Source organism: Mauremys mutica, chromosome 8 (genome assembly GCF_020497125.1).
Source record: "Mauremys mutica isolate MM-2020 ecotype Southern chromosome 8, ASM2049712v1, whole genome shotgun sequence".
In the NCBI taxonomy this organism is placed as follows: Eukaryota; Metazoa; Chordata; order Testudines; family Geoemydidae; genus Mauremys; species Mauremys mutica.
Genome location: NC_059079.1, coordinates 103868563 through 103886573, shown reverse-complemented (window position 1 = coordinate 103886573; position 18011 = coordinate 103868563). Strand labels below are relative to the sequence as shown.

The 18011-nt window shown below is 45.8% G+C and overlaps 1 protein-coding gene across 2 annotated transcripts in view; it reads left to right on the top strand.

Moving 5' to 3' along the window:
* TBC1D9B (TBC1 domain family member 9B) overlaps positions 1-18011 on the top strand; it is a 45846-nt gene that overhangs the window by 18358 nt on the left and 9477 nt on the right. For both annotated transcript variants that reach the window (XM_045027653.1, XM_045027654.1), the window contains 12 exons: positions 631-843; positions 2146-2307; positions 3151-3301; positions 3810-4024; positions 4821-4938; positions 5905-6190; positions 8053-8182; positions 9806-9904; positions 10830-10898; positions 11719-11959; positions 12259-12324; positions 12748-12819. In XM_045027653.1, the coding sequence (XP_044883588.1) occupies positions 631-843; positions 2146-2307; positions 3151-3301; positions 3810-4024; positions 4821-4938; positions 5905-6190; positions 8053-8182; positions 9806-9904; positions 10830-10898; positions 11719-11959; positions 12259-12324; positions 12748-12819 (1822 nt within the window). The remainder of the gene's footprint in view (positions 1-630; positions 844-2145; positions 2308-3150; positions 3302-3809; positions 4025-4820; positions 4939-5904; positions 6191-8052; positions 8183-9805; positions 9905-10829; positions 10899-11718; positions 11960-12258; positions 12325-12747; positions 12820-18011) is intronic.

Sequence of the window (18011 nt, the reverse complement as noted above, 5' to 3'; positions counted from 1 at the left end):
CGCACAGTGCCGGTGAGCACGCTTTTCTGCCTTGGCATTTTCTCTCCTATTCTAGACAAGTAGCATTTTTTTAAACAAGCTCTTGTATTTTCTTATTTTGTTTATTCGCTCAATTTTGTAAATAGGAAAAAAGGTAAAATCTTATTCACACTGCATATGTTTTTATTCTTTCAATTTAAAAGGGGACTCAGCAGCTTGATGAGGGGCAGTGAAAAGTCTGTCCTTCAGCTGAGGAAACTGAGGAAAGCCCTCTGATCTTTCTGTATAAACCAGAGCACATGGCAGGCATGAGGAAGCAGGTGTTTAAAAAGCAAAGTAAACTCCTCTTTGTGGGGGTACTCCATCAGTTTTCTCCCCCTTCTTTCCACACCAGCTACCACTATCATTCCTGTAAAAACCACATCAGCTACAGCACAGGCTGCTGACTGAGACCAGTTTGCATGTGTCTTGTTAAATGTCTTGATGATGGAGTTGATGTGTTGGCAAAAATTAATACCGGAAGGATAATCCAGGTTATAAATGTTTTATAGCAAGTTAAATTTGGCCCTGGATCTCGGAGTCCCTTTTAATGATCAAATGGAAATGATGGAGTCCTGCTATATTCAAATTGCCTGTGACTGTCTTTTCCAGGTGGCAGTTGTTGAGAAAGCAGACAGCTCCAGTGTCTTGCCCCGCCCTCTCTCCATCAGCACCAAAAGTAAAATGACCTTCCTCTTCGCCAACCTGAAGGACCGAGATTTCCTGGTACAGAGAATCTCTGACTTCTTGCAGAGAACGCCATCAAAGAAATCGGATGGCTGTGGCAGAAAGTGGAAGGGGAGCTTCAGTGACACTGGATGTGAGGTACTAGGGCAGAGTTCTGGAGGGGGCTTTCCACCTTTCCAAAGAGACGTTTGTTGCATTGTCTACTCCAGCAAATGGCATCTTCCTATCAGACTGCTACTCTGAAAGCTGGAGGCTGACTAAGCTCAGACATTTCAGGTCTTTATAATGAGGAACAGTAGGAATAAGACGTATTTACATCAATTTCTCATTTGTGTCACCGTTCTCTGCAGATTAGGGAAGTTACCCATTTCATTGGTTAGAGCTGAATTATAATTTCTCAAGATAAAGAAAGCTAGTTCCTGTGAGCCTGAGCCTCACAGAGAAAATGGTGTTTATGCTGGGGGAGTGCTGTTGGCAAGGGGAAAGGAAGTAGGCAGCATCTATTGCTTTGAAAGGCAGGGGAAGAGATATAGAGGCTGAAATATCAGACTAGATTCTCTGGTCCGCTGTGCCCTTCTGCACAGTCAATCGGGGTACAGGGAGCAGAAACTTCCTCCTAAATCCCGTGCCGGGGATACCCTCAGCATGGGACAATCCCCAGGAAGTGTAAAGCGTCCCTTTCCACAACCCCTGGTGTGGGGGACATGTCAGGGTGGGCAGGGGAAGTGGCCAGAGCTAAATATGCTCTGGTAATCCCCAGCTGGCAGAGTTTGGAGCAGCCTCTGGTGACTCCTGTTTGTTACAGTCAGTGAGATCTGGACACAGCAGAGGATCAGAGGGGTAGCCGTGTTAGTCCGTATCCACGAAAACAATGAGGAGTCTGGTGGCACCTTAAAGACTAACCGATCTGTTAGTATTTAAGGTGCCACCGGACTCCTCATTGTTACAGCAGAGGATGTGGCCCAATAGGTCGCCTAAGGATGCACAAGACAATAAATCTTAATACATTCATGGATTATGGGTGCAGATCGTAGACTAGTTTTTAGAGCTAAGTAATGGATAGCTCTGGGGACTGGTAATGAGATACAGAAGTTTTTACTTTTAGGTTAGTAGCCAGAAGTGGCATTACTATTGTTCGGTAGCCTGTTGGCCATCTCCATCTAATCTTTGTTGGCAGGTGTCCACATCACAGCTGGCACCTTTGTTAGTCTAGGTAGAAAGTGGAAATATAGAATGAGCTTGGAGACTGAGCTCCTTTTTACTCTAGGCAGCAGTCCTGCAAGGGCTGGGTTGCGGTGTATTGGTTGGGCAACAGGGAGAAGTCAGCATGTTTTGTGGAGAGATCTTCAGTGTAGTATTTGACCACACAAAATGTGCTTGCAAAATAAACAGTAGAAGCTTATTATGCTTTTTTTCAGATTATATATTTTTGTTCTTCAGGAGTTTCCAGAGCTCTCTTCCTGCAGTCCACCTGCAGTCAGCCCAACCTCTACTCTCACCAACCAGTTGGTCAGCTTCTGTGCAGGGGAGGTGCCAACGGCCTCCCAGGGGCTACTCAAACTCTTCAGGAGAGACTCAGAGGAGAACTTGGGACCCAAAGGGGTATGCAGGCTGCTTACATATAATGTAAAATAACTATTGCAATGAGTTTGGTGTTAAAGTGAAGTGCTGACTAGAACAGGCAGGGATAGTGAAAGCTTCTTCATTCTATACTCCAAAGCTCCATCAGTGCATCTCCCCACTGACCTGTGTCACCAACAGCAGTTCCATTGCTAGGCTCCCATACAGCTCAGGAAATGCATCTTAGCTGTAACCCAAGCACTATCTTGATTTTCCAGTCGTGGGCCACTTGAGCAAAGACTGCCAATTGTGCTAAATTCTTGTGCTTTTGCGATATTGACAAGTACCCATTGAGTCAGTTTCACTTTCACTTGAGATTTCCAAGAACTTTAGCCTGGGTATGGGGACCTGGTAATTTTAACCATGTAGTAAGAGAACGCCCTGAGTTGGTTACATTTGTGTTGTAGATGAGACATTAAATGTTGATTGAGGCCACCAAACTCATTTCACTTGTGATCTATTTAAAATCAGATTTTTGAGATGAAGGGTGATGTGTCATGACTGCAGTGCCATCCGTCACCTCCTCAACTGGTGCCTCTTTTTATTCAAGTGAAAGCTGTGTCAATGTCACGTTTCAACCTACTTGCTTGCACATTTTGGCAGTGAATACTTAGAAACTTGATACAGATGATCAATTGTTCATAAATTATGTACATAGTGAATGTAGCACATCCTAGAGTAAGAAAGAAGGAACAGTTTAAATGTGGCACTGTATTTCCTTTGTCAAGTACAGGCTTGAGTATTATGAAACCTGCCATTCTGTAGGTGAACTTGATGAAAATGTTTTAGTCCATCCAAATGGCTCTGTTTGTTTTCCCCTCTTAGGCAAAGGAGAAGATGAAGGAAGAGTCATGGAATATTCATTTCTTTGAGTATGGGCGAGGAATGTGTATGTATCGCACAGCCAAGACCCGTGAACTGGTATTAAAAGGGATCCCAGAGAATCTTCGTGGAGAGATGTGGCTCTTGTTCTCAGGTAAAAGGCTCTACTGTACACTCAAGACAGTTCCCAGTTAACAGGTAGCCCTTCTGCAGTTAACAAATATCAGGCCCTCTGCAAATTTCCGAGGTTGGGAGAGTTAAATGGTCATATCTAAATGGATCACATTTATTTCTAAATTAATCATGTACTCCCAGGTGTACTCCATCTGCATGAAGCTTTAGAGAGACCCAATTTCTCTCACAATTTGTATTTAATATGCCAGCAGGTGCTTTCTGAAGAGATTATGATCTGTTGCCTGCTAGGATTGAATGACAGTATAGTGACAGGATATTCTAAATTCCCTCTTCTCCCAGGTGCTACATAGTCATCTTTGTCAGGATTGTGACATTCAGAAGCTGGGGAATTATCTGATTTAACTGCAGATTTGTTTCTGAACCTTGAGATCTGCTTGTATTCATTTGAGTCTGTGTACCATCCCCTATCTGCCCCTTCACTGAAACTTTGGGAACAAGCGAGTGAAGCAATGCCTTTGTCATTGTAGGGGCCTGGAATGAGATGGTGACGCTTCCTGGGTACTATGCAGAGCTGGTGGAAAAGTCAATGGGGAAATACAGCCTTGCCACAGAGGAAATTGAGCGAGACCTGCACCGTTCCATGCCAGAGCACCCTGCCTTTCAGAATGAGCTGGGGATCGCTGCCCTTCGGAGGGTCCTGACAGCTTACGCATTCCGAAACCCCACAATTGGGTACTGTCAGGTAAGAGGGGAGTTATAAATTAGCCACCCCACGTTTTGGACATTACTGAAAGCCAAACCCCCATTTTAAAGACGTTTCATACTGGAATTTGGGATCCTCCTTGATGATGCCCTTGTACTCTAGCAATAAGGCAGAGGCTGCTGTATTGTAAAACTGTAGCTGTCCTTTGGATGTGATGATAAATCACTTTGTTCAGCCTATCTCTAGTGACTGTGAGCCACAGAATATTTTATTAGATTGGGGAGGGGCCCAGTGTCCTGGCTAACTTTCCCTCACTCAGTAAAAGCACCTTCTAGTTTCCTAAGTAGTGCATGAGAACTGGCTGAGATTATGAAGACAGCTGTATTGACCGTGCACAGCCTGCATCAAATTCATTAATTTGTAAACTGCTATAGAATATCCAGAGTATGTAGAAACTGAATAGTTTTGTGTATCCTTTGGATATTTACAGCCTCCTTCACACTACTCTATTCTCTGCATTTTCAGTATAAATACCATTTTCAAGGTTTTTAGTAACCTGGTTAATACTAATATTTTGCATCCATGGATCAAACTGCTTTACAAGGATGCGTGGAGTTATCCCCATTTCACAGCTGCAGGAGCTGAGGCCTAGAGTGGTTAGCTGGAAACGGAACATAGATCGTCTGACTCCTAGTCCCCTACCTTATCCATAGGAGCATAGTATTTTAACCACATTTATCTCACATTTATAGTGTCCCATTACCTTCCTGAACATCCTCAGCTAATGTGGTATTTTCCTCTCCATGCATGTTTGTGTCGCTCTACCTTCTTGTAGGCCATGAACATCGTGACATCGGTACTGTTGCTGTACTGCAATGAGGAAGAGGCTTTCTGGCTCCTGGTGGCCTTGTGTGAGCGGATGCTGCCAGATTACTACAATTCCAGGGTAGTGGGTGAGTCTGTCAAATTCATCATGGGGGCTGGCATTTCCTTCTACTATACAATCAGCAGGAAAGAAGGACAGTCGTATTTATTAATAGACCACTAAACACAGCGCATTTGAAAGAGTGTGGGACACGAGCCGATGAAAGCTTTGTCCTCATTAGTGATGTGTAAAGAATTTCCTGCAAATTCTAAATATCCAGTTCTCCCTGGAATAATTCAGTTCTTAACCCTTCAGGACCAGACAACTATTAATTGGAGGGAAGACAGAGAAGAGAATCAGAAACGGGAGGGAGCTGGAGGGCTAGACTTATAGGGAAAGATTTAAAAGAGCTAAATGTGTACATGACTAGAGGGTGGGGAGGGCCATAACAGTCTACCAAGTATTTGAAGGGTGTAAACACAAAGGAATGATGGCAGGAGTTATTTAGGTTGGTACACGGGGGTATAAATAGGAATGATGGGATGAAATTAGGGGAAAAAAAATAGCCTATTAAATACTTCCTCATTGTGAGATCAGTTCAGTTTTAGAATAGTCTCCCAAGGGAAGTTGTGGAACCCCATTGGTTGGCACTTCTAAAATTAGACTGGATAAAGCTAAAGTATGTGCTGTAGGCGATTGTCCCACACAGTTCTTCAATTTTAATCTCTCTGCTTCTGTGACATTATTTTTTAGAATAATAATCATTCACCCCACTGCTCTTTTGTCTGGTGGGATATACAGATCAGTTAATGACTTGCTCACTCAGGCTCTACAGTAGCAGATCACATGATATTCACATGTGTATGCAGAATTCTTCAGTTATATTAAAGAGAGAACCAGGAAATACATATGACCAAGCCTTACTTGATTTCAGTTCTGTTGAAAACTGGCTGGTTTGTGACTAGAATCAATATTTATCCAACTAGCATAGATTTACATTACTTTATGCTCAGTCCCGTGATACCAAATTGTCACTTCCCCCTTGTCTTTTCAGGTGCATTAGTGGACCAAGGCATTTTTGAGGAGCTCACGCGAGACTACCTTCCACAGCTGTCAGAGAAGATGCAGGAGCTGGGAGTGATTTCCACCATTTCTCTCTCCTGGTTCCTCACCCTCTTCCTCAGCGTCATGCCCTTTGAGAGTGCTGTGGTCATTGTTGACTGCTTCTTCTACGAGGGTATCAAGCTTATCTTGCAGGTGTCTCTGGCCATCCTGGATGCCAACATGGAGAAGCTGCTAAACTGCTGTGATGAAGGCGAAGCCATGACTGTCCTGGGCAGGTAGCCCTCATTTCTCTTCTTTATAATTAAATGAACAGCAGGGGTACTCGCCCTTCCACTCTGGTGTAAAATCCTTAATATTTTTCGTGCTCTCACAATCTTCATTGCTTAACAGTTCGAACTGTCTTTACTAGATGTCACTGTGTCTCAGTGGGTCACAGCTGAGGATGCCAAATTCAGGACAAACTGCTGAGAAATAAGGCAGACTCCCCAAACTGCTGTTTATTCTAACATTAGATTACTTTTATTACTGGATTGGTATAAACTTCTGTCTCACCACACTCGTTAACAGGAAGTCAAAAATTCAGTCTCCTTAGGCATTCCATCCCTTGTCTCCCCACCCAGACACCGTCTAATGAGTAGTTACTGAAAACCAATTTAATAAAGTATGGGATTCTTCTAATCTCAAGTAATCAGCCATTTAGCCAGGTCAATATATAACTCAGATCTTTCAACCCAATAATCACACTGATACCAATCCTTTATTAACTAAAACTAAAGGTTTAATAATAAAAGAGAAAAAGAAGAGAATTGTTAACATTAATTGATCATATGCATACAAATAATTGCAAAATCCTTATATCAGGTTTGTAGCAGTGATGGAATAGACTGCTGGTTTGTAAAATCTCTCTGATAACTTCCAAAAGATTGGAAGGTCTTCAGTCCATAGTTCAAAATGCTCCTTTTAGTTGTAAATCCACAGTCCAGAGAATCAAGGCAGGAAAGAGGCAAAATGGAGCTAGCTCGGGGTCTTTGATCTCCTTTGCCATGTGCCTGGAAATTTACTCTCTGTTTTGGAAAGTTACTGGCCTAAGATGGAGTCCAGGGTCACATGAGCATATCGTATGTCCTTACATGGCTTGATGACTCTCAGGGAGTAGCCATTGCCCGTATTCTTGCTGAGGTGTCCACAGAAAGAGCTACCTGGGCAGAGTGAGTTTCTTCTGTGGCCCATTGGGAGAGCTACATGTCCTTGATGGGCCATCAATACATAGCTGTTTGGCCTTAATGTAAGTTTTACCTGGTGGGTGTTACCCAGGAATACAACACATATATAAGATGCCAGTGCATAGCCAATATTCATAACTTACAAAAATGATACGTGCATGTAAACAGGATAATCATACTTAGCAAATCATAATTTTTCCATCGACACCTTACATGACATACTTTGTACAAGATTTGTTGCAGTTGTATAACAGTGGCAATATCAATTATATAAATAGTCATATTCAATCATACAGCATCACACTATAAAGAAAGACCCATTCTGTCCTACCCTCAGGAATCCAAAAGCATTCAGTTGACTTTCTGCTACTGCATCCAAAAAATGGGGTCTTACGATAGAAAGCTAAAATCTGAAGAGTTCCATCATATTTCCCAAAGCCCATCCTGTCTTGATGCATCCCTGCTGTCTAGCTTGAGTTTGAAATCTGAAGGGTTGCTGCTACCAAATCTAGGGAGAATTCTGATTCACTGTCAGTACAGCTTCTAACGGAAGGAGTCTCCTAAAACCTGGTGAGGCAAATCTTCCTGTAATGTAGCAAATGTAAGAAGGTTTCCTGTAGCAAAGTGAAATGTTGATCAATTCCAAACATGTCACCACCTGCACCTTATTTTTCTGAGACTTCATTAAAAACAGGTGCTCTGAAGAATGAAATGAAAACTGATTGTACTAGAGTGAAAGAGACATTAGTGGAGGTAGGCAGGCTAGTTGGGAAGAAATAAATTATTCTAGCCAATGATATTGTCTGTCCAAATGAAGTGGAAATAGTATGTTTAAGATCTTACTTGCTTTTTTGTTAATTCTTGAGATTGTGTTAACCCAGAGCCTTGCCTTTGTTCTTTGTTTATCCCCACAGGTACCTGGACAATGTAATTAATCGACAAAGTATTTCCCCACCTATTCCACACCTGCATGCCTTACTCACAAGTGGAGATGAGCCACCGCTTGAAATTGACATCTTTGAACTCATCAAAACATCTTATGAGGTTAGTGGCGAGATTAATATTTACTTGAGTGATCTTTGCCGCATACGGCCCAGTCCTGAATTCCTTGTTCAGCCAAGACTCATTGGCTTTACTAGGGGCTTGTCTACACTTAACAGAGGATTGACACTGCAGCGATCGATGCATTGGCGGTCGATTTAGCGGGTCTAGTGAAGACCCACTAAATCAACCACAGATTGCACTCCCGTTGACTCCTGTACTCCACTGGATCAAGGAGAGTAGGGGGAGTCAACGGGAGACGCTCTCCTGTTGACATCACTTAGTGTGGACCCTGCAGTAAGTAGATCTAAGCTACATTGATTTGAATTACGCTATTCACATAACTCAAATTGCGGAGCTTAGATTGAATTTTCCCTGTGGTGTAGAGAGAGCCTAGGAATATGGATTATGCAAGGAATGCAGGATTGGGTCACTAGTCTTCATGTTAAATATGAGGGGACTTCAACTCTGTTGTTCTTTTCAGATTCCATGAAATCTCACCAACCATGCTAACTAAAATTGAAAATTGATTCTCAGTGCCTACTAAAGCTGATAGGTCAGAGATTCCCTCCACTCTGTGGAGAAAAGCTTTAGACTGTTGTTTTGCATATGAGGTTAGCCAATGCCAGGGAATTGTGGAGGTAACTTAATTACTGAATATTGGAATGAAAAAGGAATATTTGGGGGATAAACTTTTGGAGAGTTGTGAGTAATGTATCTGCACCAAACTCACAGTGCCAGCTTTGGCATGCCCATGAATCTTATTCTGTGGTGTCTGTGTTGTGATGAAAGCTGGATGACCTGAAGTCTCCTAACTTGGGAGTGGTGGCAGCAGCAGCCATGAATACAATATGCCATATTACAGAAATAGGAGGAGTTCTCCCTGGTTCCCAACTACACTTTTTCCAGAAGTAACTCTTCATGGATGATGACAACAGTATATTTGCATGGGAGAAAATAGCTTATTTTTATGTTTAATTACCAGGGCAGTCATCAGTGCAGACTTGACACGTCTTCTCCCTCAATGTAGTGAGGAAAATTGGGAAAAGACTTAGTTTTTCAGGTGGATTTCTTTTCTCTGCTACTCTCTTTCTCTCTGTCTTCTGTCATTGTCCTTTTTCCTCTCCCTTCAGCTCACCCGTATGCTATTCTTCCCATGCACCTTACATTGCTTTCTAATCTTGGTTTCTCACTAACTTGTGCCTGTTTGTCTCCTCAAGGAAATTCTGTTTCTGTCATTGCACTCTCTTCCTTCAAAGCACTACTCTTTCTGACTGTTCATTCCTTCTTTTTCCTTCCTTGTTAAAGCAGTATCATCCAAATCATTTTACTTGTCTGATTAGTGCTGTTGAGAAAAAGCCCGGCCTCCTTACAGGTACATCACTCAATTTGAACATGGATTCCTAAGGAGTGCTAGCACATCTCATCACATGTTCTTATACTTCCCACCCACCATTAACAAAAGAGTCTTAGCAGACCATCTCTATTGACAAAAAGGCATTTTTTCCCCTTTCAGGCCACTTCTAAGGTGATTCCTGATTTGCTGAACAATATGTCACTGAATGTGAGACTTGTCTCATTGGTAGATGGGGGGGTAACCCATGGTGCTTTTCTTCCTTACTATAGAAATTCAGCAACTTGAGGTCAGATGACATTGAGCAGATGCGCTTTAAGCAAAGATTGAAGGTGATCCAGTCCCTGGAGGACACAGCCAAGAGGAGCGTGGTATGTAACACCCAGATTAAATGAGCTACCAATTGGCATGTTAATGCAGCACATTTTGCTTTGAGTCCTCTGAAAATCTGCTCTGTAGCAAACCCAGGATGTGGTGACTAAAGGGATGATGGTTAATGTGGAAAATGTATCTGCTGACTTGAATAACTTCAATTTAGCTCTCATTGATCTAGTCTAACAAGTTGGGTTGAAGAGCAGAGGAAACAGTTGAAGTGCTAAGACATGATCCTGGTAGAATTATAGGCAAACCATTGCCAGTATGAACCACAACAGGCCTTGTAACACTTTCCACTGGTTAGAGCTGCCTGTATTTGTTACTTCTCATATTGGCTCTTTGAGGGTTGCAAGATGGCAGATACTAATGTCCTTCCCACCCAGAGTGTGTGCTATGATGTTGGGAACCCACAGAGGACTGGGGCAGAGGAGAAGCATCTGCATCTTACTGCCACTTTACTCTTCTATTTGTGCCAGTTGTGAAACCTGTTCCCTTTGCCCCTCTCACTGTAGCACCCGAGATAGATGTCTGATAATAAGTGCATTGGAAAGCCACAAAGTGAAACAAAGGCACTGAGGTGATATGTTACTTGTTCTCACTTCCAATTACAGTGCAGTCAGAGCAGGAAACATTTAATACTTTGAGCAGCTTTTTATTGTGTTTACCCTCCTTATTCAAGGCGGGTAAACAACTGTTCTCTGTGTTAGCAATTGCTGGCATCTTCCTGTCCTAGCAACTCAGAGATGTGAGACTGTTTTCCTTCAGTTCAAAATCACAACACTCCTTCCTCCCCTATACCTTAGTCAAGTCTCTTAGCCTTTTTCATGGTTTATAAAATATTGTTTCATATAGTAAGTGAATAAATTTTACAGTTTAGGAGTAATAAATAAATGTTCATTCTGTTTCTCTCCCTTACTTTAGGTCCGAGCTATATCTGGTGACATTGGTTTTTCTATGGAAGAACTAGAAGAGCTTTATATGGTGTTCAAGGTAGGAACCTGGCATGGGGAAGAATGTGTCCTAGTCACTCTGCCTCTGATACACAGAAAGATATTCAAGATTGAGTGGATGGGGAAGTAATAGCATTGTGTTTCTATCCAGAATCTGATAGAAGCAGAAGTGGGGCTCTGGCTACTGACTCTAGTATGTCTGATTATTTTTTTACAAAGATGATGGAAAACTGTTGACAGCATTTAAATTATATTCCTCAGGGAGAGATGCTGGCAATGTTGGAAAAGAATGTTTAGTGGATAGAGTAGGGGACTGGGATTCAGACGTCCTTGGTTTGATTCCTAGCTCCGCCACTGACTTGCTCTGTAATCTTGGGCAAGTCACTTAACCCTTCCATGCCTCAGTTTGCCCATATTTAATAATGGGATGATAGTTCCCTACCTCAGAGAGCAATCAGACTCAATGTTTGTGATGCCTTTGAAATACTCAGTTGCAAGATGTAGACTTACCAAAGTAAGATGGTATGACTTATTCATAAAACTTTCATTCTCGCTCTGTGACAAGTCTTGTGTACTCAAATCTCTGCCTGAGTCTTCATCCAAATCTGATAGTGCCTTTTGTTCTCCTTGAAATTAGTCTTTTTCTAGTTTGATCAAATCCTCTTCCTTCATTTCTCAGAGTTCAGCCATGATCACATATGACCTTAGGAATAAATAAGGGGAGGAGAAAAATAGATGTATGAGCAAAAGTTTCTTCTCTGGCTATGCAGTATCTTTGTTGTGAGGTATAACTGAGTCTCTAAGCATGAAGGTTTGTGTAACTATTAATGGTTTGACCTATTAACTCTTTCCCCTCAAAGGCAAAACACTTGACGAGCTGTTATTGGGGGAGCAGCCGCACTGCAGCCGCCCACCGAGATCAGAGCTTGCCCTACCTGGAGCAGTATCGCATTGACCTGGAGCAGTTCAGAGAGCTGTTTGACAGTCTAACCCTCTGGTCCTGTGGCCTCCACACACCTGTGCTGGCAGGGCGAATGTTCCGGCTTCTAGATGAGAACAGGGACTCTCTCATTAACTTCAAGGAGTTTGTTACAGGGATGAGTAAGTGTCTTTTCTAGAGATGCTATGGAATGTTTTAGCAAAGTTTTCCACCGTTCCGAGCACATAACCATAGAGAGACAATGGAATTCATCCAGGAGGGAGGACGATGTCATTACAGAATGAGAAATGCCTTCTTGCTAAACACAGCACAGATTTCATTCTGTACAGGAGCTGTAGCTGCAGAACTTTTCAGCTTCCCCTTGCTTGTATGGGAACTCTAGGGGTCTGTTTGATGGATCCTGTCAGCTATCAGTGACTCTTAACACTAAGGGCTGTGTATCTCATCCTTTCCCGCACAGGTGGGATGTACCATGGTGACCTGACTGAGAAGCTTAAACTACTTTACAAATTGCACCTGCCTCCCGGTGAGTGATCTCTTCTCCCTCCTTCTCTCAGACACCCAATGGTAGCTATCACACTGGCTGAGGAGGATCCTTATGCGTTTTGCTAGATATTTCAATAAAGCTTTTTTGTGTATTCCCACCTACTGAGGGGAATGAGTGGATATCCTACCTCAGTAGTTCTCAAACTGATCTATGAAGAATTTGCGGATGATCTGCAGAAAGCTGGTTACATAACCAGCCTCATTTCCAGCTACTAAATTGCACTGAAGGACAGGTAAATATTTTAAAAAACCAAAAACATTGATATATCTGAATTATCACTGTAAGTAATTGCTGTAGTTTCCACAGGGATGTTACATGATGGCAGATGGGAAGGGGGAGGTGCCTCAGTAACCTAATCATCTCTTTTTCTCTCTCTCTCTCTCTCTCTCTCTGCATGTACAGCTCTGATCTCAGAAGAGGCTGAGTCTGCTCTGGAGGCCACAAGTTATTTCACAGAGGATATCTCGACAGAAGGTAACATAACACCTGCTCTACCCTAAGAGATGAAGGCTGCAAGTGTTGCACAAGTCTGTGCAGTTTGAATGGTGACCCTCCAAAGCAGGGTTGATCAGTAGAAGTGTTTTAGGGTTGCTTCTCATTGTTGCTTGGGGGAGATGAGTTAGTTGATGTGCTGTTTAATCTCTGCTTTTGTAGAAGAGAATTCAGCATGCTGTGAAACACTCTCACAGAGACTGCTGAGTAGGAACGTTAATGATGCTATCTGCTTTTATCAACCCATCTTTCCTGTTTCTAAGTTCAGGGAGTCTCACTGTGTCTTTTTTTTTTTTGTTTTTTTTCCTCCTTTATGTGTGTCTCTGTGTCTGGCCCACTCTCTCTGTTTTCCCTTGGATTTACCCTGCCCTCAAACCCTCTCTCTGCTGCTCCAGTATCTCCTTTTGTCTCAGAGCTGGATTTCTTCTTGCACTGTGAGTCTCAAGGTCAGTCTCTAGGGTGTGTGTACGCACTGAGCTCTTTGTTATTATGCTAAAATAATCTGCCAGCACTGAAGCTCCATTTTAAAATACCATGAAACTATTTTATTGCTGCTTTCCGCTTGCACTCCCTCTATGCATGCAATGCTATACCTAGCACTTTGTTTGTTGGTCTCATGTGCATTTTAGATGCCTTTCAGTACCTGTGTTTATTCTGTCTACTGCGTTACATCTCTGTTATAGCCAAAGATGACTAATTTTAATTACAGGCTTTGGCCTTGAGAAAAAGTTTGACCTATAGTTCCTCCAGTGGAGTTTGGTAATGGCTATTCCCAGACATTGAAAAATTTACTTGACACCTACTAGACTGAGAACGAAGTCTACTAGCCAATGTAAAGATAGCAGTGCCTTCACTAGGGCTTCTCCAGAGCCTTGCAGCTTAAAGGAAAGAAGATTTGCTTACTATTTAATGTGTACTATAGCATTGTCAATCAACTTTCTATTCAATACGCTTTTTAAAATTAACTTACTACTATGGCTGATCAAATAGCAGATTAAAAGGATTAAGTATATTATTTGATAAATTTCACTAATTTATTAGCCAAATAAGGTATAACCCTCTACAGAGCTGGTTGAATAACCGTGTCAAATAAATTACTCAAATAACATTGCTGACATTTGAATAATCTATTTATCTAATAATGTTCCATCATCTTTGTGTGTTTAATTTCTCTTGCTTTTGTTGTATCTTCTTTCCTTTCCAGGGCTCATTCCACTTTTTCTTTCCTATAATAGATCATGGGGCTTAGTTAACTTCCATGTCTATTTCATCTCATCCTTCTCTCTCTCTCTCTTCCTTTCCCCATATTGTGCTCTTTTCTTACCTATCCCTCTGTACCATATTTCTCTTTGCCCACTTATCCCATCAATCTCTCCTTCTCTCTCTTTCCTTTCCTTTCCCTGCTCACCCCTATTCATTCACAGGCTGTGTATATGCTAACACTTTTCTTCAAACTTCTACCATTGCTAATGTCACGCTGTCCTGTGGTAACTCAAGCACATGGATAACAAGCTCAGGGCAGACTGTTAAGAAGCAGGGCACAAACCCCAAATTGGTTGTGAGTTCTGCACTTAGATTTCACTAACCTATTATCAAGTGTGAACTCCTCAAGCACTATACAGCCTTAACCTGGAGTCACAGACAGTCCCCTTGGGTACCCCGATCTGTCTTGTCACCCAGGTAAGCTTACTTTGTGATAGATGGTCCCTTACACCAAGTGCTACAGCAATATTCAGGTTATTCCCAGTCCCAAAGGACCAGTCAGTTACCCCAGGTCAATTGCACCTTAGATCTCCCACCAAAGACAACACTTGTAGCCAATCCTATAATAAACCATCTAAGGATTTCTTAACTAGGAAAAGGAAACGAGAGTTATTTACAAGCTTAAAGCAGGTAAACACATGCACACAAATGAGTTCCACTGTTTCAAAAGATAATTGAAGCTTCTATAATATGCAAGTTCTATATGTCCCGTAGGGCTAACCTAGGCCAAGCACTGGGGATCTTTTGCTTATGCTTACTAGTACTTGCTCCCTCAGAGTCTAAGGGTACGTCTATACTTACCGTCCGGGTCGGTGGCTAGCGTTCGACTTCTCGGAGTTTGATATATCGCGTCTAATCTAGACGCGATATATCGAACTCCGAACGCGCTCCCGTCGACTCCGGAACTCCACCACCGCAAACGGCGGTGGCGGAGTCGACGGGGGAGCCGCGGACTTCGATCCCGCGGAGTCTGGACGGGTGAGTACTTCGAACTAAGGTAGTTCGAGTTCAGCTACGCTATTCGCGTAGCTGAACTTGCGTACCTTAGTTCTTCTTCGAGTGATTGCTCCTATGCATTCCATTGTAGGTGTGCGCGCCGCGCGTGCACGGTTCTTCGGAACATTTTTACCCTAGCAACACCGGCTGGGCGCCCCCTGGAGTGGCGCCGCCATGGCGCTGTATATATACCCCAGCCGGACCGTCCGCTCCTCAGTTCCTTCTTTCCGCCCGTGACGGCTAGTAGGAACAGTGGAGTGCTCCTTTACCTCCACAGCCCTAGCGTTCTCAATAGTTTCCTGTATATAGTTGTTAATAGTTTGTTAGTTTCTTGTTAAAGTTGATAGTTAGTTGTATAGCATAGTAGTTAGGGAATTAGAGGGGCTAGCCCTCTTCTTCCGCCCCGGTGCGGGCTTATGCCCGGGGCACCGGGATTCAAGCCCTGCGTGGCTTGCCAACGGTCCATGCCGGTGAGTGACCCGCATGACTCTTGCCTCCGCTGCCTGGGGGAGTCGCACCGGTCAGATAAGTGGCCCATTTGTGTGGCTTTCAAGCCGCGTACGAGGAAGGAGCGGGACTCTCGATTAAAACAGCTCCTGATGGAGTCGGCTCTCCAACCTCCGGCACCAGCTCCGTCGGCGCCGAAACCGGCCTCAGTGAGCAGCGCACCGGCAGCACCGAGCCACTCCGGTGCCGGCGCATCTCGGCACCCGGCACCGAAGACCCGGCACCGCTCCCTCTCCCCGAGGAAGAAGCAAAAGGTGCCGAAAACGGCAGCTGCTAAACAACAGCACAAGCCGTCAGCCCAGCCGCCGACGACTACAACGGTACAGGCTGAGGCAGTGCACAAGAAGTGCACCGGGCCGTTGACTCCGGCGCCGCAAGGGCCGTCGAGTCCGGCACCGCCCGGCTCCCCGGTGCCAACCGAGGAAGAGCTGAGGCTCCCGTCTACGCCGGAGGCGTTCGCAACGGCAAGGGAGCTAATTGACCTCACGGACCAGGGCCATCAGCTACCGGCGCCGCCGGTACGGACTCTAAAATCCATGGGAAAGCCTCTGATGATGCGCCCTCCTTCTCTCGGCCGAGGTGATCGGAGCACCGTGATCCGCTCTCGCTCCCGTTCTCCTTCGAGGGGCCGATCACCACCGCACCGGGCCCGCTCCGCACGGCGGTCGACGTCGAGACGCCGCTCTCCATCTCATCGCCGCTCGCAGTCCCGGTACCGCTCGCAATCGCGGTACCGGTCGCACTCCCGGCGGCGTTCCAGGTCCCGGTCGCCGAGTCGCCGGCACCGCACCAGGTCCGGCTCCAGACATCGCGGACGTTATCGCGATTCGCGCAGCCGCTCAAGGCGCCGCCGATCGCGCTCGAGGTCAGTCTCCCGGCGCCGCCGGTCAAGCTCTCGGCGCCGCCGGTCGAGCTCCCGGCGCCGCCGGTCGAGCTCTCGGCGCCGCAGGTCGAGCTCCCGGCACCGCCGGTCGAGCTCCCGGTACCGCGCTTCACGAAGATCTCGTTCGCCGATCAAGCATGACGACCGGTACCATCCACCGGCACCGGAGAGACAGTTTATCCCGGCACCGGATGTTCACCCGGGTACCGCTACGGCCCCTCCCTGGCCTTCGAGGGAGCCCTCTGTTGCTTCTCCGGAGGGCAGCGCGGTGGACTTCAGAGCGGGGTCTATTCCGCAAGACCATGGACCTCAGCAATGGGGGTTTTGGGTACCCTGGGCCCAACATGAGCGGGGGCCTCCCCTTCCACCGAGGCAGCCTGGTTCGGTGCGTTCGGTGCCGGAGGCCACGGTGAGCAGGCCACCCCCGTCTCCCACGCCGCAGTCTGCCCCCCGTGATACTCCGTTGGGGCATGAGACGCTGGCACCGGACAGACCAGATGCGCAGCCAGCTCCTGAAGAGGTGCTGCCTGGTCACTCCTCGTCCTCCTCTCCCGACGAGGCGGTGGCGGGAGCGTCACCAGCAGAGCCCCCGCCGATAGACCTCAAAGCGCACCAGGACCTTCTTCGGCGGGTGGCGAAAGCCATCAACCTGCCAATCGAGGAGGTCCAGGAGGTCGATGATCCCATCACGGACGTAGTGGGAGCAGACGCCCCCGTAAGAGTAGCGCTGCCATTCATCCGCACAATCCAGCGGAACAATGCCGCCATCTGGCAGTCGCCCTCCTCCGTCCCTCCCACGGCACGCGGCGTGGAGAGGAAGTATTCGGTACCACCAACAGGGTACGAATACCTTTATGTCCACCCGGCTCCGGACTCGTTGGTGGTCCAATCCGTTAACGACCGGGAGCGTAACGGACAGCCTGCCGCTGCGCCGAAGTCTAAGGAGTCCAGGCGCATGGACTTACTGGGACGAAAGATTTACTCCGCGGGCGGTCTCCAACTCCGCATCGCTAATCAAATGGCCCTGCTCTCCCGGTATACCTTTAACATCCTGGGTTGCCTGGGAAAGTTCGCGGAGCTAACCCCGCAAGACTCCCGCCGGGAATTCTCGGCGCTTCTAGAAGAAGGCAAGTTGGCCTCCAGGACCTTGATTAAGGCTGCGGTCGACTCAGCGGACTCGGGGGCCAGGACTGTGGCGTCCGGTGTAACCATGCGACGCATCGCGTGGCTACAGTCATCCACTCTGCCACCGGAGGTCCAATATACCCTCCAGGACCTCCCCTTTGAAACACAGGGCCTGTTCTCGGAAAAAACTGATACGAGAATTCAGACCCTCAAGGACGGACGAGTGGCAATCCGTACTTTGGGGATGCATACACCAGCCACTCAGAGGCGCCCGTTCCGCCAACAGCTCTATCGGCCCGGACCGCAGGCCAGGTCTCGGCCATTTAACAATCGCAGGGCCCCATTCCGCCGCAGACCGTCGGGCGGGCGGCGTAACCAATCTCAAGGCTCGTCCAAGGCT